Below are 17,189 nucleotides of genomic sequence, written 5' to 3' on the forward strand. Positions count from 1 at the left end.
AACTCTTGGGGGTCGGGGCGCCGCGTGCACAGACCTCGCAGGAGGGTTGCAGCATGAGTCGCCACTTGGACCTGGTGCGGAGCTTCCTGGAGCAGCTGGAGGCCCGGGACCGCCGGGAGGGAGCAATCCTTGCCCGCGAGTTCAGCGTGAGTGACACTCCAGCGATCAAGCTTCGCAGTCAGGCTGTCCCCACCGCTGTCCACCCGTGCAATGTGAAAGCTCTGCCGGTTTCTCTCGGTTCCCGGGACGTCCCCTGCCTCCCGCTCTCTCGTTTCCTCTCCCTGCACCTCGGCCGCTCTCTCACCCGCTTTCAGCCTCTCTCACTCTGCCGGCCGGTGCCCGGAGGGTGAAGTACACCGCTGTCTGGGAGGAGCGGGACACACCCGGGCGTCCCTGCCGCGCTCCCGGAGAGACCCTTCTACCTAGCAGGGCGGTGGCTGCTGCTGGGTCCGGAGGCAGCACACCTGTGCTGGACTCCAGTCCCCCACCCGGGCCACTACTGGGTCACCTTGTAATCCCTGGGAGGAAGTGGTTTGGGGCAGCAGAAAGAGGAACAGGGAAGCTTTATCGTTTAGCCTTTGAACTCCGGAGTTTCCAGTTTCAAGTCTATGCCCAGGGCCTTTCAGAACTGTGACCCTGGGAGGTCTGATCTCAAGTTCCAACTGTTTTGAAAATATGAATGTTAAAAGCCACGTTGGTCTAAGAAAGAAGGTGGTTTTGGTAGAAACACTAGCGCATATTGGGTACTCACGGGTTAGGTGCCTGTAAGATGGCTTACAAAACTTTTAAACGTGGTGCCAAGCTTGTGAGAGGGAATACCTACCACTCAGCAGGCATGGCATACAACAGGTAATGAAGTATTTTAAATATGGTGACATGATCCAAATACGTAAACATGCTGTATCAAACTTAGAAATATGTATTATAAACATATAAAAACAAATGCGACATTAAATGACCACTTATAGCCTAGCATGGTGGCACATGCAAATAATTCCAGCAGTTGATAGCAGGAGGATCACTGTGAGTTCAAGGATATCCTGAGCTACACAATTTGAGGCCACTCTGAAATGCAGTGTGAGATTGTCTCAAGGGAAAAAAAAAAAAAAAAAAAAAAAAAGATAGCTTACACAAAGACTAGTATGTAATCCTCTAACAGTACAATACTGTGATGACCCTTTAATTCCAGTACTCAGGAGGCAGGAAGATCTTTGTAAATTTTAGGTCAGCCTGGTTTATTTAGAGAGCTCCAGGACTATGTTGAAAAACCTTGTCTCAAAAAAACATAAAAGAAAGAAAGACAACCAAAACCTAACCAAATGAACAAAGAACCAATGACAATTTCACAATGCATACAACAAACATTAATAACCGAACTATTAAGTTCATGAGTAAAATACATAACAAACATGTATAAATTAAATGTGAATCTAAGTAGTTTACACATGTAAAATACTATAACATAAGAAACACATGAGTATTTGAGTACGTGAGTGTGTGTCTGTGTGTATGTCTGTGTGTGTGTGTGTGTGTGTGTGTGTGTTTTGAGACAATGTTTCTCTGTGTAGCCCTGGCTATTCTGGAAGTCAATCTATAGACCAGGCTGGTCTCAAACTCATAGAGATCTGCCTGCCTCTGCTTCCTGAGCTGGGATCAAAAGTGTGTGCCTTCACCACCAGGCCTAAAATATATAATTTATAAACAGGAAAATGTGCATAAATATACACGAGGTATAACTTTTAGGTTGATGAAGAAAGCAGTTCTGAGGGCTCCATGCAGAACCTTGCACACACTCACTCAAGAAATCACTCACTCATACATTCACACTCACTCATGCATTCGACTCATGCACTCACTCACACACACGCATACACACAGTCATGTACTCACTCATGCACTCACTCATGCACACACTCATGCACACACTCATGCACACACTCATGCACACACTCATGCACTCACTCACTCATACACTCTCTCACTCACTCAATCACTCATGCACTCACTCACACACACATATACACTCATGTACTCACTCATGCACACACTCACAAATGCACATACTCACTCATGCAACTCATGCACACACTCACTCATGCACACACTCACTCATGCATTCACTCCAGAGGCTTTGAGTTTTCCACCTCTGTGATTGAAATTCCAAAAGTGACATTCACTATAGGAAAGTGTCTCTGGGGATAACCTGATCAACTGGGACAATGGCCCAAAGACAATGGCAACTTGATAAGGCTTATTATCATTGTAATTGTGATCACCTACTATTAAGAGTAGCAGTCTTCACTAATTATGATAATGTACCAGTTATAAAGTACCTATAGCATCTTCTTATAAGTTATATATTATAACATCTTGTCATGTTGTATCTTGTATAAAGCATTTATTTTAAAAATCTTATTTGGTGTGTGTGTGTGTGTGTGTGTGTGTGTGTGTGTGTGTTGAGAGTTGATTCTCTCCTTCTACCTTATGAATCCTGGTGGTCGAACTACAGTCATCAGGCTTGGTGGCAAGTACCTCTACCCACTGAGCCATCTCCCTCGCCCCCGTTTCATTTGTTTGGGGGTGGGGGTCTTTTGCATATCACAGCGCCTATATAGAGGCCAGAGAACAAGTTTCTGGTGTTGCTTCTCACTTATTATGTGTGGGATCTCGGGATTGAGTGCAAATCTTCAGGCCCAAACACCAAGTGCTTTTACCCACTGAGCAAACTTTTGGGTCCAGATAATGCCCATTTTATTATTTATAGCACAATATAATGCGGGTTGAGTGTGCATGTCTGAGAGGTCAAGCTCCTTGTAGGACCTTTGGCAAGTTGCTCAGCCACATTCTATACCAGCTTTCATCTGCCCAGTGGGGACAGTGGCGAGTTTCCAGTTAGGAAGACCAAATCACCCAGCACTGGGCATGTTTTTCACTCGCTGGATATTATTACACAGGTCCTAACGCTGGTGGATCTGCACTAGTCTTTCCTAGTCAGTAGAACTCGGGGAGTTTCAGCATCCCCACACTCTGACTTGGCTTCTTTCTTCTTCTCTTGCCTCTCCTCTCCTTTTGGCTCCTGGTGCCTTCTACCAGGAGATTAAGGCCCGCTCAGTGGCCTGGAAGACTGGAGGCGTGTGCTCCACCAAGGTGGGCAGTCGACCTGGAAACACGAAGAAGAACCGCTACAAAGATGTGGTGCCATGTAAGTCAGTGGGTTGGGAGTCAGTGCCACTTGCAGGAATGCTAGATGGCAGAGCCCCTGCGCAAGCTCGCACTGCCAGGGCCCAAGAGCTCCCCAAAGCATTCTATTTCCTGGACTTGAAGCAGCTGCATTACTCCCTGAAGCCACAAGGGGCAGTGTTCTGCTACCCTGCTTGCTTTAGCCTGGGATACTTGGCACACACTTCTATGTCTCACCCACCCGCAGATGATGAGACGCGTGTTATCCTTTCCCTGCTCCAGGAGGAGGGGCTCGGAGATTACATCAATGCCAACTTCATCCGGGTCAGGCTAGTAACTAGGGAAGAGGTGGCTTGGGCAGGGGTGGGGAGGGTGGGCTTCAGAATCTTGTCAATGAATGGGCCTTCCCCAGGGCACAGATGGAAGCCAGGCCTACATCGCGACACAAGGACCCCTGCCTCAAACTCTGTTGGACTTCTGGCGCCTGGTGTGGGAGTTTGGGGTCAAGGTCAGCTGTGAGGGACAGAGGGGCATGGCTCTGGGTCTCCCTTCTTCCTGTTTCTCCTTATCAAAGCCCCCCCCCCCGCCCCTCTTGTCTAGGTGATCCTGATGGCCTGTCAAGAGACAGAGAATGGACGGGTATGCATCCTCAACCTCCCAGAGCGCAAGGAAGGCTTATGTAGAGATGAAGGAGAAGGAATCTTGGGGTGTCCTTCTTGCCCCCAGGACCTTGGGCCCAGTCCTTGGCTGACTCCATCACAACCCTGCAAAAGCCACTTGCCATAGTTTTGCCTTGATCCTTTGTTGTTGTTTTGTTTTTCTGAGACAGGGTTTCTCTGTGTCACAATTCTGGCTGTCCTGGAACTCCCTCTGTAGACCAGGCTGGCCTCGAACTCACAGAGATCTGCCTGCCTCTGCCTCCCCAGTGCTGGGATTAAAGGCGTGCGCCACCAATGCCCGGCTCCTCAATCCTTTTCCTTTTGATCATGGGTTTTCCCCTTAGCGCTATCAGCCTGGGCTTTCCACCACGTACTGAGCTGTTTCCCCTCTGGTCTCTCTGTACCCTCTCTGCTTTTCACGCTCCCCTCTACTTATGCTGTCTTGGCTATTCCTCAGATGAGCCAGAGAGGGTTCTGCTCCTGCTGGCGCCAAGGGCATCCTCTGCCTTTCACATTGCTCACTCAGTTACCCGGACTGCCACGGGGCTTCCTACTCCCCAGAACGCCCACCTGTAACTCCTTCCTGCATTTTTCCATTTCTTTTCTACCTCAGCAGTTCTTATCCACCTCAGTGCACTGGATAATTCTAAATGTGAAATACACATCACAATAGCGTATAGATTGCGCTGCACAAGCTGTTCTTTTTGCCTTTGAATGTCTTTTTACTGGAATACAGTTTATACCTGTTCAGCCGGGCGTAGCAGCTCGTTCTGCTACTTCTAGTACTTAGGAGACCAAAGTGAAAGGATGGAAAGTTGAGGTCAGCTTAGGTAACTTAGGAGACCATCAACATTCTCTTCATCCCGTTAACAGTCACCCCCCCCCCATGTTTAGAGTCGCAGGCGACTCCTAGTCTAGTTCTGGTCACTGCAGGTTTACCTACTCTGTGTTTCACACACAGTGGAATTGGGCAGCGGGTGTGGCTTCTGTGCCTGGCTTCTTTCTCTTTGTGTTTTTAGTTCTTGCGTGCAGTAGTGTGTTCATAGTTCACTCCTTTTTGTTGCTGAACAGTGGTACCCCGTTGAATGTCTCTACATTTCACTCCTGTAAGCAGTCCATGGATGCTGGGTTGTTCCGTATTCTGGCTTCAGTGAGTCACGCTGGCGTGAACATTCATATGCAAGCCTTTGAGTGGACGTGAACTTTCGTTTCTAGAGTATGCGGGGTGGAATTGCTGGGTCACGGAGGAACTCCGTTTTTAACTCTATTTTAAGGAAGTGACCAATTGTTTCCCATAGTAGCTGCATCAGGCTGCATTTCCATCCACAAGGCATGACAAGTCGGGTTTCATGAGATCCTCACCAACATTTGTTATTCTCTTTTTAAACACATTTCACTGACGGGGCAGGGGCTGTGCACGTGTGCATGTGAATACTGTAGAATAAGGACTTTTTTTTTTTTTTTTTACTATGTCACCCTGGCTGGCCTGGAACTCAATGTATAGACAAGGTTGGTCTTGAACTCACAGAGATCCGCATATCCCTGCCCTCTCTCCTGCTACCTTGCTAGGTTTAAAAGCTTGTGACACTTTGTCTGGCTCTCTTATTCCTTTTGAAGCAGAATCTGTCCCTGAGCTCTGTGCTGGAATTCTCTCAGCTAGCCTAGAAGCGAGCAAGCCCCAGAGATTTTCCTGTCTCTGCCAACTCTGAGCTGGGGCTGCAGGTATACAGAGGACCTGGCTTGTTATATGGGTTCAGGGATCTGAACTCCAGTACTCCTTGTTGTGCAGCAAGCACTCATAATTGCTAAGCTGTCTCTTAGCACCCTCTATGGTTCACTTCTTTGAATATAAATATGCAATAGAATTACTGTTTGATTTTTTTTCCCACAGTGGCTATACCTTTTTTGTTTTGTTTTTTTGAGACAGGGTTTCTCTGTAGCTTTGCAGGCTGTCCTGGAACTCACTCGCTCAGTAGACCAAGCTGGCCTCGAGTTCACAGAGATCTGCCTATCTCTGCCTTCCAAGGGCTGGGATTAAAGGTGTGTACCACCACCACCCGACATGGCTATTCCTTTTACAATTCCACTAGCTAGGGGTTTCAATTTCTCCGTATGTTCACCAACACCTGCCATTTTGTGTGCATGCATATGCATAAACGTGTGTGTATGTGTGTGTGTGTGTGTGTGTGTGTGTGTGTGTGATGTGCTCTTATTAGATACATATGGAGGGAGGTCAGAGGAGGATGTTAGGTATCCTGCTTTATCAACTTTCTGCCTTTTCCCCTAGAGGAATGGTCTTCCGCTTAGCCTGGAGCTAGGCTGGCAACAAAACCCCAGTGACCCTCCTGCCTCTGCCCCTACCATGCTAGGATTACAGGTGTTATCCAGTCTTTTCATGTGGGTGCTGGGCATTTGAATTCAGATGCCCATTCTTGTTCAGCAGCTGCTCTGACCCATGAGCCAACAGTTGTTATTTTATACCTGCTACTCATTAAGAAAACCATTCACTGGGTTAGAGAGAAGGCTCGGTGGCTAAGAGTGCATTCTGCTATTGCAGAGGACCTGAATTTGTGGTTCATAATCTTTTTGTTTTGGTTTATGAGACAGGGTTTCTCTGAATTGCTTTGGAGCCTATCCTGGAACTAGCTCTGTAGACCAGGCTGGCCTTGAACTCACAGAGATCCACCTGTCTCTGCTTCCCGAGTGCTGGGATTAAAGGCATGCATCACCAATGCCTGGCTCCTCACAATCATTTGTAACTCCAGCTTCAGAGAATCCTAGCCTCTGCAGTCTGCAGGCAGCCTCATTCACCTGTGCATGACCTCCCAATTGAAAATAATAAAAAGACATCTTTTCCCTAACTGTCCAGGAACTAGAGACCAGGTCTAGAGACCAGGCTGGACTTGAAACTCACAGATCTACCCGCCCCTGCTTACTTAGTGCTGGGACTGAAGGCGTATATCACCACCACCTGGCAAAAATAAATTTTAAAAGAGAGAAAAATTACCCATTTTGCTTTTGTTTTTCCTTTGTTTATTTGTCCATTCGCGTGTCTTCTCTGGACTGACATGTATTCAGTTCCCACTTTAAAACTGGGCTGTTGTCTTTATTACTGGAAGAGTTCTGGATACAAGCACTTACCAGCACATGACTGATGAAGTATCACCCCCAACCCTGTGACCTTTGAGGCACAGATGTGCTCTAAGATTTGTGGTCTAAGGTACCATTCTGCTGGTGTTTTTGCTTTTCCATCTAGAAGGTCACTATCTAAAGCATAAAAGATCTACTTCTGTATGTTCTGAGTGTTTCATAGCTTCATACCCGACATTTCTTACTCTTTTGAATTAATTTTTCTGTATGCAGAATGAGAAAGGAATCTAAAGTTCTTTTGTATGTATTCAATTATTCCCATGTCGTTGGTGAAGACCATGCCCTCTCTTGTAAAGGGCCACTGTGCCTTCCTCATTAATCCCATGGCATCATTATTGAAAAAAGGAGTAATTGTAATGGTTTATTTCTGAGCTCTCAAATTTATTCCATTGATCTATAAGTCCGTCTTTGTACTAAGGTCATGATTAGTGTTCGGTTGTAGCAAATTTTGAGATTTTTTTTTCAGTGCGGGGCATCAAAAGCCAGAGCTTCGTCCTTGGCAGGGAAGTACTCTACTCCTGGACTAAGCCTACAGGCCTATAAGCTTCCAGGAAGGAAGGAAGCGAGTCCTCCAGTTTGACCTCTCTCTTTCCGTGTGTTTGTATGGCTGTGCTGTGCGGTATATATGTACAAGTGTGTGTGTGTGTGGGGTGTCCGTGTGCATATGTGTGAGTATATGTGTGTAGGCCAGAGGATGACCTCAGGTGTATTCTTTTATTGCTCTCCTCTTTATTTTGAGTCATGGTCTCTCACTGACTCTGGAGCTCCCTGGTTCAGCTAGACGTTTGGCCAGTGAGCCCAGAGATTCTATTGGCTATTCTCCTGTCTCAACTATCTCCCTAGCACTATATCTGTTCTTTCTGGAAGATGGCTTTGATTATGTACTTTGTGCAACAAGGCCAGCATACTACTTGTGCTTAGAAAGGCCTTCCTACAAAGTTGGCTCGTGGATGACTTCTGAGGCTTTTTTGTAAGGACAGGTCGCTATGCCTAACATATGTATGCTATTGAAAAGTGCCCAATAAAATTCCCAGGGAATGGACGGACTCCCTAACAAGCTTCACTTCTGCCAAAAACTCGTTGCTGGGGTAACGAGGCGTACCCTGTGAAATGGCACTGGGTGAACAGCTTTGGAAGCTCATGTTCTGCAACCTTTGAGTAGCATGCCTTCTTCCAGTGCTGGATTTATCCTGCATCTTTTCACTGGACCAAGTCACGCCCGCGAGGATGATGGTGTGGCGAGTCCTGTTTGTCCTAGTAGGTGTCAACACCATAGCTGGTCTTCCATGGCCTCCACACCTGCACTTCTATACTCATAGTAAGATTACCTTTTCGATAACACCAAAAAAAAAAAACAAAAAAAAAAACCAACCAACCAAACAAACAAACAAAAAAACCTGCAAAGGGCCAGGGAGACAGTTCAGTGTTAGAAAACACTTGTCACAAAGCCTGACAACCTGAGTGTGGTCCCCAGAACCCATGTAATGGTAGAAGGAGAGAACTCACTCTGCCGAGCTGACCTCTGACCTCCACGTGTACCTTAGAACTCATGCCCCGTCATACGTGCTAAATTTCCCGCCGAACCATCTCCCCAGCTCCGACACTAGTGGATTTTCATTGTGAAAAAAAAAAAAAAATAATCTTGCATTCCTAGGAGTAATCCTGCTTGGCCATTTCTTATATATTCTTGAGAATGTGGGCTCTAAGTCCTTGAGACATTGGTGGCTACTTGGTTTTCCTTGTGCCCCTGGCTTGGGTAGGATCATACTCGGCTTTAGCGTGCTGAGTCATGTTCATGCTCCTTCTTGTTTTGTGTTTGCAAGGGTGTGTGAAGGCTTGTTATTGATTCTCCTAACTTGTTTAGTAAATGCCACTAGAGTCTTTTTTACAGGAGAAATGTTTCAAAGTAACCACCTATCTGCTTTTGTCTTTGTTCTTTACTGTTCTTTACTGTTTTCTGTAGACTCAAGTTTCTATCTGGTGTCCTGTTCCGTTTATATGAGAAGCTTCTCCTCATGGTTTCTGTGCAATTAATTTGCATATATATATATATATATATATATATATATATATATATATAAAACGACAAGGTTTCTATTGTATTACTTTACCTGTGGGGTGGGTATATGATTGTGTCATGGCACTTGTAAGTGTGGAGGTCAGAGAACAAACAGCTTGCTAGCTGTTCAAGAGTCACTTCTCTCCTTTGGCCATGTGGGACCTGGAGATAAAACTCTGGTGGTCGGTTTGGTTCTTTAAGTATGATTTCTGTTCAGCCTGGCACTAGAGAGATGGCTCGATGGTTAAGAGCACTGACTGTTTTTCCAGAGGACCCGAGTTCAATTCCCAGAATCCACAATCCCAGAATACAACAATTTGTAACTCTAGTTCCAAGTGATCCAATGCTCTCTGCTAGCCTCAGGCACCAGGCATATACCTAGTGTCCAGACATACATGTAGGCAAAACTCCCAAACATAAAATGATAAATTAATTTCTTTTAAATAAAAACTTTTTTTTTCCTGTTCTCTGCATCTCTCTTCTTCTGGACCCCAGGTACCACCTGGTGTGTCCCACAAATGACTGATTTTCTTGTTTTCTATCTCCTCTTTTTGCTTTGTTTTTATTGCAATACCCTCATGCTCATCACTTTCCTTTCTTTTTGGGTTTAACCTGCTACCTGTGAATTTCAAGTGTTTTAGAATTCCATTTAGGGATGGATGGTTTTGCATCATCTTTCCATTTTGACTATTTATATTGCTGTTTTAAGGTCTTTGGCTCTTTTCTCCGTTGCTTCTGGATCTTTTTTCCTGCCCCCTGGTTATTTCTCTGGTAACAAGTTGTGTGTTTACTATATCTTTTTTTGTCAAGGACATTTTTATTGGATGCTGGATGTTTTACGTGTTGCATAGTTCTGTGTTAGGTTGTGTTGACTTTCATTAAAGAGTGTTTCAAGTGTTTTACTTTTCTAGGAAGGTGGCCACATCTCTTGGATATTTTGTCATCTGGACCTTTCTGTTCCTCTGGTTTCTGTTTGCACAGCTCTCTCTTCCCTGAAAATCCTATATTGCCTTCTCTGAGTCACGATCTGTGCTTCTTTAGCCTATATTGGAATAATGGGACTCCTTAGTTCCTACAGCTTGGCGACACATGGAAACAGTAGACCAGTTAGGCCACTCAGTGACCACAGCCCAGCCTGCAGTGCATGTATCCTCGAGAAGCAGTGGTCCATGACTTAGTTCTAGCTCCAGGCAGTAGGAGGATGTCCTGAACATCTTCTCTCAGCATGATCAAAAGCTTGCCCCTGAGAGATAGGCAGGTCTCTGTGAGTTCGAGGCCAGCCTGGTCTGCAGAGTGGGTTCCAGGACAGCCAGAGCTACACAGAGAAGCCCTGTCTCGAAAAACCAAAATCAACCAATCAATCAAAATACAAAAGCTTGCTCCTATGGAGTGTGCATGTGTTTAATGCCATACTCTGCAGCTGGCCTCTGTTACAGTCACAGCTGCTGGCCCTTCCACTTGTCCCACCTGGGGCGTCTTGTCACTCTGAAAGTGACCTCCCCATTCACTCTTGCCTTCCCCCCCCCCCCCCCCCGCCTCCTCTGCAGAAGAAGTGTGAACGTTACTGGGCCCAGGAACAGGAGCCACTGCAGACTGGGCCTTTCTGCATCACCCTGGTGAGCTGGAGCAGGGGTGGTGGGGAGCAAGGTGGGTTCTGCAGGCCTTGGGTGCTGTGGGAGATCTCAGGAAGGTGTATAGAAGGAGGAGCCATTTTCTCACAGCTCTCCTCCATGCATGGGAAGCCCAGAGTACTCTGGGCTTGTCATGCATGCTGTCAGAAGACAACGCTTTTAAAATTGATTTTCACTTGTATTATTATCGTTATTACTGTGTGTGTGTGTGTTGCTGGCTTCGCACATGCTGGGTAAGTGTTCTTCCCAGGCTCTACCACTTTTGACAACGTCTACTGTTACCTCTGTAACCAAAATCTACCTGTTCAGGTTTCTGAGATTCCTCTTTCTTCACCGTGTGCAGAGAACCGAAGGAAGTTATCCATTAGCAGATGCAATGAGGCCATTGTATTGCACAACAATAGAGCTCTCTTGTGTTCCATGTAGAGGGGTTAATTTGGTTTGCATAGTCGTTCCTCTTTTCCTTTCTGACAAAAGTTTCCTTGAAAGCTTTGGAAGAAGTTTGAACCAAAGGGAAATTTATAAATATTATCAGTATAGAAATGTATTTGAATTAAAAATATATGGCTGTATTTACAATAACATAATACCTAAGGGAAACACCATCATTGGCTGTGAAACTATTCTTTTTCTTTTTCTTTTTTCTTTCTTTTCTTTCTTTTTTTTTTTTTTTTGAGATAGGATTTCTCTATGTAGCCTTAGCTGTCCTGAAACTAGCTCTGTAGACCAGGCTGTCCTCAGAGTCACAGAGATTTCTCCTGAGTGCTGGGATTAAAGGCCTGCACCACCACTGCCCATATATATATATATATATATATATATATATATATATATATATGAATGTATAAGGAAACAAAAGCCGCAAGTCTGTTGAGGATTGGGAATTGTAAGAAAGACACACTAAGTGATTTACCCAACAGATTCTGAATTGTAAGCCATGCCCAGCAAGCTCTTGTCTCCCAACCACATGGGAAGTAGTCTGTCATCCCAAGAATGTAAGAACAGCACCGAAGGCCAGAGAATATTTTAAATGTCTTTAGCATTTGATTTTTAATCAAGGATGCTTTGCTTCCGCCAGGCCTGGTAGTACACACCTGTCATCCCAGCACATGGGAAGCTGAGGCAGGAGGATCTCATGTTTGAGGCCAGCCTGGGCTCTACAGCAAGACCTGCCTCAAAGACAAAAACAAAACCCAACCCTTTGCTTTCTAGAAACGTGAAATGTGTCACTGAAGATCTCTGTTTCTTTTTGGTTTTCTCTTTCCTCTTCTCAGACGAAGGAGACACGGGTGAATGCGGACATCATTCTGAGAACCCTCCAGGTCACATTCCAGAAGGTACTGAAGGGACAGAGGTGAAGGAGCTCTTGCAAGGGAGGAGCTGTGTGCCCCTCCCCCCACTGCCGCCGTCCCTCCCCCCCCCTATAAAGGGTTTTCATCACCCTCGGTTGATACAGAGGGTTTGTTTGTATTTATGGTTCTAGGGATGGAGCCCACAGCCTTGAGCATGCTATGCAAGGGCTCTTCAGGCGAGCCTTTTCTGGCGGATTTAAATGGAATATGCTTAGAACCGTAGCAGGCGCTCAATAGATGTATGTTTTTCTATTCTCTGTCCCCCATCTCAGGAATCCCGCTCCGTGTACCAGCTACAGTATACGTCTTGGCCTGACCACGGGGTTCCCAGCAATCCTGATCACATTCTCACCATGGTGGAGGAGGCCCATCGCCTCCAAGGAGCTGGCCTTGGACCTCTTTGTGTCCACTGCAGGTTTAGGGGATAAACTTTCTGGGGGGTCTGGAGAGGCAGGCAGGAGAGGAGGAGACAGAAAAGCAAGGATAAGAGGTTGGAACCAGCCTTCCCCTTACAGTTGCCTCTTTGGAGAAACTTTCAGCCATTTGTTCACGATACAACGTGCTGGAATCGTTAGCATTTATTGAGCACAGGCTTCCTACTGGGGAGTACGCATATATAGTGGATACTTCACAAGCCTAAGTGAACAAAAAGGGTTTTCCTGCGCTGAAGAAATAGATTAGTGGGTAAGGTACTTGCTGTACATGGACTTGAGTTCAGATCTCTAGCATCCGGGAACAGCCAGGATAGGTGGCTTGCTCCGGAAACCCCAGGGCTGAGTGAGGAGTAGATGCGTGCATTCATGGGGGCTTGCCAGTTAGGCGTCAAGCCACTTGTGGGCACCCAGTTTAGTAAGAGACCCTGTCTCAAATATGTTGATCTCTGGTTTACACACACACACACACACACACACACACACACACACAAAGACAAAAGGGTTTTATTTGAAATTGTAATCTAGGGATCCTGCGATTTAAGGGGTGTCACAGGGGATCTCCCTCAGGCCAGTCCCAATTCTCCATGTAGAAGGGCCTGTGGCATCTGTACGGTCAGGCAGGGCCTGCTGTCCCGGCACTGAGGAAACTGAGTCAGTGGATCAAGAGGTTCAGGCGAGCCTGAACAACACAGCAAGACCTGTGGGAAGGGGAGGAGAGCAAGAAGAGGAGCAACGGGAAAAGGTGACGGGCCGCCGTGATGGAGCCTGCTCTGATTCTTGCTTGCTTCTCAGTGCCGGCTGCGGTCGAACAGGTGTCCTGTGCGCTGTTGATTACGTGAGGCAGTTGCTGCTGACCCAGGTAAGATGCCATCTTCTCTGTGTGCAGTGAGTCCCAACACCCGCCTGCCAGGGCCTGTTCACACGCCCCCCCCCCTCTGTCCCAGACAATCCCACCCAATTTCAGCCTCTTCGATGTGGTCCTTGAGATGCGGAAACAGCGGCCCGCTGCAGTGCAGACGGAGGTGTGTGCTTGGCCCTGCCTTCCCATCCATCCCAGGGAGGCGGCTGTATTTCCCCTTCTCAATGACCTCTCGCCCAGCAGGAGCAGTACCGGTTCCTGTCCCACACGGTGGCCCAGCTATTCTCCCGTACTCTCCAGAAAACCAGCCCCCACTACCAGAATCTCAAGGAGGTACGGAGCCCCCAGTCCCTCACTGTGAAAGGCGCCTTTGCCTCCTCAGGCTCCTTCCCCAGGATGTCCCCTCCCGAGCTAACCTCAGCACCCACAATGGCCAGCATAGGGGGTAAGGCCTCACCACCCTCCCTGCCCGCTTTCCTGCAGAACTGTGCCCCAATGTGCAAGGATGCCTCGTCCCTGCCTGCCACATCCCGCCCACCAGGTGGGGTTCTCAGGTACTGGCTAACCCACTCACAACTCACTGTTTCTCTGGCCCGCCAACCCCTGGGTCACCCTTTCCCTCGCTCTTCCAGAAGGTAACGAAGTTTTAGGCTCTCTCTCTCTCTCTCTCTCTCTCTCTCTCTCTCTCTCTCTCTGTGTGTGTGTGTGTGTGTGTGTGTGTGTGTGTGTGTGTGTGTCTGTTTATGTGCACTACTGGGAGGTCAAAAGACAGCCTTGGGCGTGGGACCTCACCTTCCACGTGTTTTGAGACAGTATTCTCACATCGGGCTCCAGGGGGCTTCACCTGTCTCTGTCTCCCATCTCATGGAGGAGTTCTGGGGTTACACACACACACACACACACACACACACACACACACACACACACACACACACACGACCCAAGTTTGCCCTTATATGGACCTTCACTAGTTCCCTGTCCCTGCTGCTGTAGGGATGCTGGCCATGGGGAATCCGCTTTCAGCCCTCGGGTGGCCCGCCCCTTCCCTCCTTCCCTGCTCTGGGGACTGGGGCCGGCAGGCAGGCAGGCAGGCAGGAAGGAAGCCGGCAGCCTGGGGTGAGCTTGCTCCCTCCCCTGCTCTCCCCGTCCTCAGGCGCTTTCACTTCCTCTGCTCGCTACCCGCTGCAGGAGCATCTCGGTGCCCGGACCCCCGACCCCTCCCATGGCCGACACGTACGCCGTGGTGCAGAAGCGTGGCGCCCCCGCGGGCACGGGGCCGGGGACGCGGGTGCCTAGCAGCGCGGACGCCCCGATCTACAGCCAGGTGGCTCCGCGTTCCCAGCGGCCGCTGGCACACACCGAGGACAAGAGGGGGGCGACGCCACCGGGCCAGGGTGAGTCGGGGCCCGCCCGGGATGCGGGGCTGGGGGCGACCCGAGCGCACCTGTTCGCCTGCTCCCCACCTGCTAAGGCTGGGGTAGGGGTGGGGTTGGGGTGGGGAGGTCAAAGCGGCCACGCGGAGGTCAGCTCCTGGCCACGCCCCCCGGCTCCCGACTGTTGGGGTTCAAAGCCCAAGATGAACCCCCCCTGGCCAGGTCTCAGTTGAGAGGTTGGGTCTAAGCGGGCCCCAAAGATGGACCTCCGCGCTTGGCCACGCCCATGGTTCCGCCCCGGCCGGCTACATCGGGAAGGGAAGTCGATGCCTTCCCCCAGGGGGAGTCCCTGGGACTCCTGGAGGCTGCTAGAGCTGACCCGCAGGGCTTCTCCCACCCGCAGCTCCTGCTGATCAAACCCCTCCCGGGCCTGATGCCTATGAGGAAGTAACAAATGGAGCGCAGACGGGTGGCCTAGGTAAGTCAGTTAGAGCCCCAGGAGTTTGGGAGAGTGGGACTCAGGATCTGGGGATGCGCGCGAATGGGGTTTTGGGAGAGGTCACTTTTTCACGCCTCAACTTCTGCCTGGCGCCCTTCACTCAGGCTTCAACTTGCGCATTGGAAGACCCAAAGGGCCGCGCGATCCTCCGGCGGAGTGGACACGGGTGTGAGTGCTGTACCAGGTACACAGCCTGTCACTCAATAGCGACTGGACGGACTTCTGAAGCCACTATGCTGCTGAGCACTGTGCTGGGAGCGGGACTTGTGGGTCTGCATCAAAATAAAAGTTTCTCAGGGCGGAAAAAAACAAGGGTTTTGCTCAATGATTATAGCAATCAAAGCCCGAGGAGGCTTGGAGAGGTAAGCGGGAGATCACTGTTTGGGATTCTACTCTGAGAAAATTTGAGAAAAAATATCAGGAATGGGCGTTGCAATCCCCCTCCCCACATACTCAAGAGGATATAATAATCTATTAGTAAGCTTCCAGAGAGGGTTCCCTCACCACAGGCATTTAGGCGACCACAGAGGAATGAGGCAGATGGTCCCTGAGGATAGGTGGATGGACCTCTCGCTATTCAGACAGATCCAGGTCAAGCCTAACTATAGCCAAGTGTACTGATCCCAGACAGGTAGATAAAAAAGAAAGAAGCCTGGCAGTATTGGCGTATGCCTTTAATACCAGCACTCGGAAGGCAGAGGCAGGAGGATCTGGTCTACAGAGTGAGTTCCAGGACAGCCAGGACTGTTTCACAAAGAAACCCTGTCTCAAAATGGGGAAAAAAAAAAAAAAAGGTTTCAGATAGGAAAACATATGGCTCACCAAATCTGGACATAGAGCTAGATCCCTAAATACCCACACCTTTAGAGGGGTTGTCTATGGCAAAACAGGTGGACCTCGACCAGAGAGAAATCAATCAATAGCCTTTAAGATCATTCGTAGCCAGTGATCAGCAGTTCCCCAAAATGAGACCCTCACTCTGCCAGCTAGACAGCCAGATGGACTCCTAGCTAGTCAGAATTCCAGAGATAAACAGATTCCAGATGAATTGATACACAGGCATCCCAGCTAGACCAGACCGATCTTCCAGCCACAGACAGAATGGAACTGTATAAACATCACAGGTCATCCCAAATATCCAGACAGATGGAGCTTCTCCTACATAGTACTCCTATTTGGGTGGACACATTGGTATTGTTCCTTTCAGTCAGGCAGCTGCCAGATAGGCAGATATGCATCCCTAGTTGGGGTTCATGCTCATGGGGACCATGAGCAGCTAGACCGACCTGGCATCATCTTAGACTGAATCCCAGCTAGCAGATTGATGGACTTGCAGCCTTTATCTAGATAGGGACTCCATATAATGGATGGACCTTTGAGTGACAAATTACCTTCAGATAGAGATAGATGGATCCCAAGTCAAGATTTGCCATCCAAATTCCAAGGTAGACATATAGACACAATCTAGACAGATTGCCAGGCTACACAACAAATGGTCAGACATGATCCTGTAGATGAGCAGACAAGCCTCTCAGATGAGTACAAATACATCTCCAGCTACACTGGTGAGGGACCAACAAATTAGAATCTGTCTAGACAGACCCTGAGGAGGCAGAAAGACCTGCCCAAGATACTGAACACAATTGTTCAAACCATCTGTAGTTAGAAAGTCAGCCTTGAGCAGAACAGACAGATATACGCAGGCTGCCACTTGGCAGACACCCCTGCAGCAAGCTGCATAGACCTCTGGCCTCGTATGACAGACGAAGCAAACCCAGAGTGACAGACCCGTCACTAGCTGGTAGACTAGTGAGACAGACGAGGCCACTGGAAAGTGAACCCCAGACAGAGTCCTAACTTGACAAAGCCCTCAGATGCCTGCCTGAGTTGACATGCAGACCTCCAGCTAGAGAGACATATAGCTAGATAGACCCTCTTGTAGACTTCCCAATGATCGAGAACGATCTCCAGCTGGTCGGAGATATGGGCCACC

At 48.4% G+C, this 17,189-nt stretch overlaps 1 protein-coding gene across 3 annotated transcripts; it reads left to right on the forward strand.

Moving 5' to 3' along the window:
- Ptpn18 (protein tyrosine phosphatase non-receptor type 18) lies at positions 1-15,504 on the forward strand. 3 transcript variants are annotated; one of them, XM_051204368.1, is made up of 15 exons: positions 1-146; positions 3,094-3,202; positions 3,428-3,504; positions 3,593-3,688; positions 3,781-3,819; positions 10,596-10,664; positions 11,954-12,016; positions 12,304-12,446; positions 13,258-13,324; positions 13,410-13,487; positions 13,568-13,657; positions 13,808-13,878; positions 14,513-14,718; positions 15,101-15,175; positions 15,301-15,504. In XM_051204368.1, the coding sequence occupies exons 1-15, from the start codon at positions 54-56 to the stop codon at positions 15,366-15,368; spliced, it is 1,344 nt and encodes a 447-aa protein (XP_051060325.1). In that variant the 5' UTR covers positions 1-53; the 3' UTR covers positions 15,369-15,504. The 3 variants fall into 3 exon arrangements, with proteins under 3 accessions (XP_051060325.1, XP_051060324.1, XP_051060327.1); XM_051204367.1 differs by having other exon boundaries at positions 13,568-13,878; XM_051204370.1 differs by lacking the exon at positions 10,596-10,664.
- Positions 15,505-17,189: the final 1,685 nt, after the last annotated feature.

This window comes from Phodopus roborovskii, unplaced genomic scaffold, assembly GCF_943737965.1.
Source record: "Phodopus roborovskii unplaced genomic scaffold, PHOROB, whole genome shotgun sequence".
Classification (NCBI taxonomy): Eukaryota; Metazoa; Chordata; class Mammalia; order Rodentia; family Cricetidae; genus Phodopus; species Phodopus roborovskii.

Bases quoted from the DNA above. Each gene is read 5' to 3' on its own strand.
- Ptpn18 (XM_051204367.1), top strand. From the start codon at position 54: ATGAGTCGCCACTTGGACCTGGTGCGGAGCTTCCTGGAGCAGCTGGAG. The intron at 12,017-12,303 runs GTACTGAAGGGA...CCCCCATCTCAG, and splicing joins TCCAGGTCACATTCCAGAAG to GAATCCCGCTCCGTGTACCA. The intron at 15,176-15,300 runs GTAAGTCAGTTA...CCCTTCACTCAG, and splicing joins AGCGCAGACGGGTGGCCTAG to GCTTCAACTTGCGCATTGGA.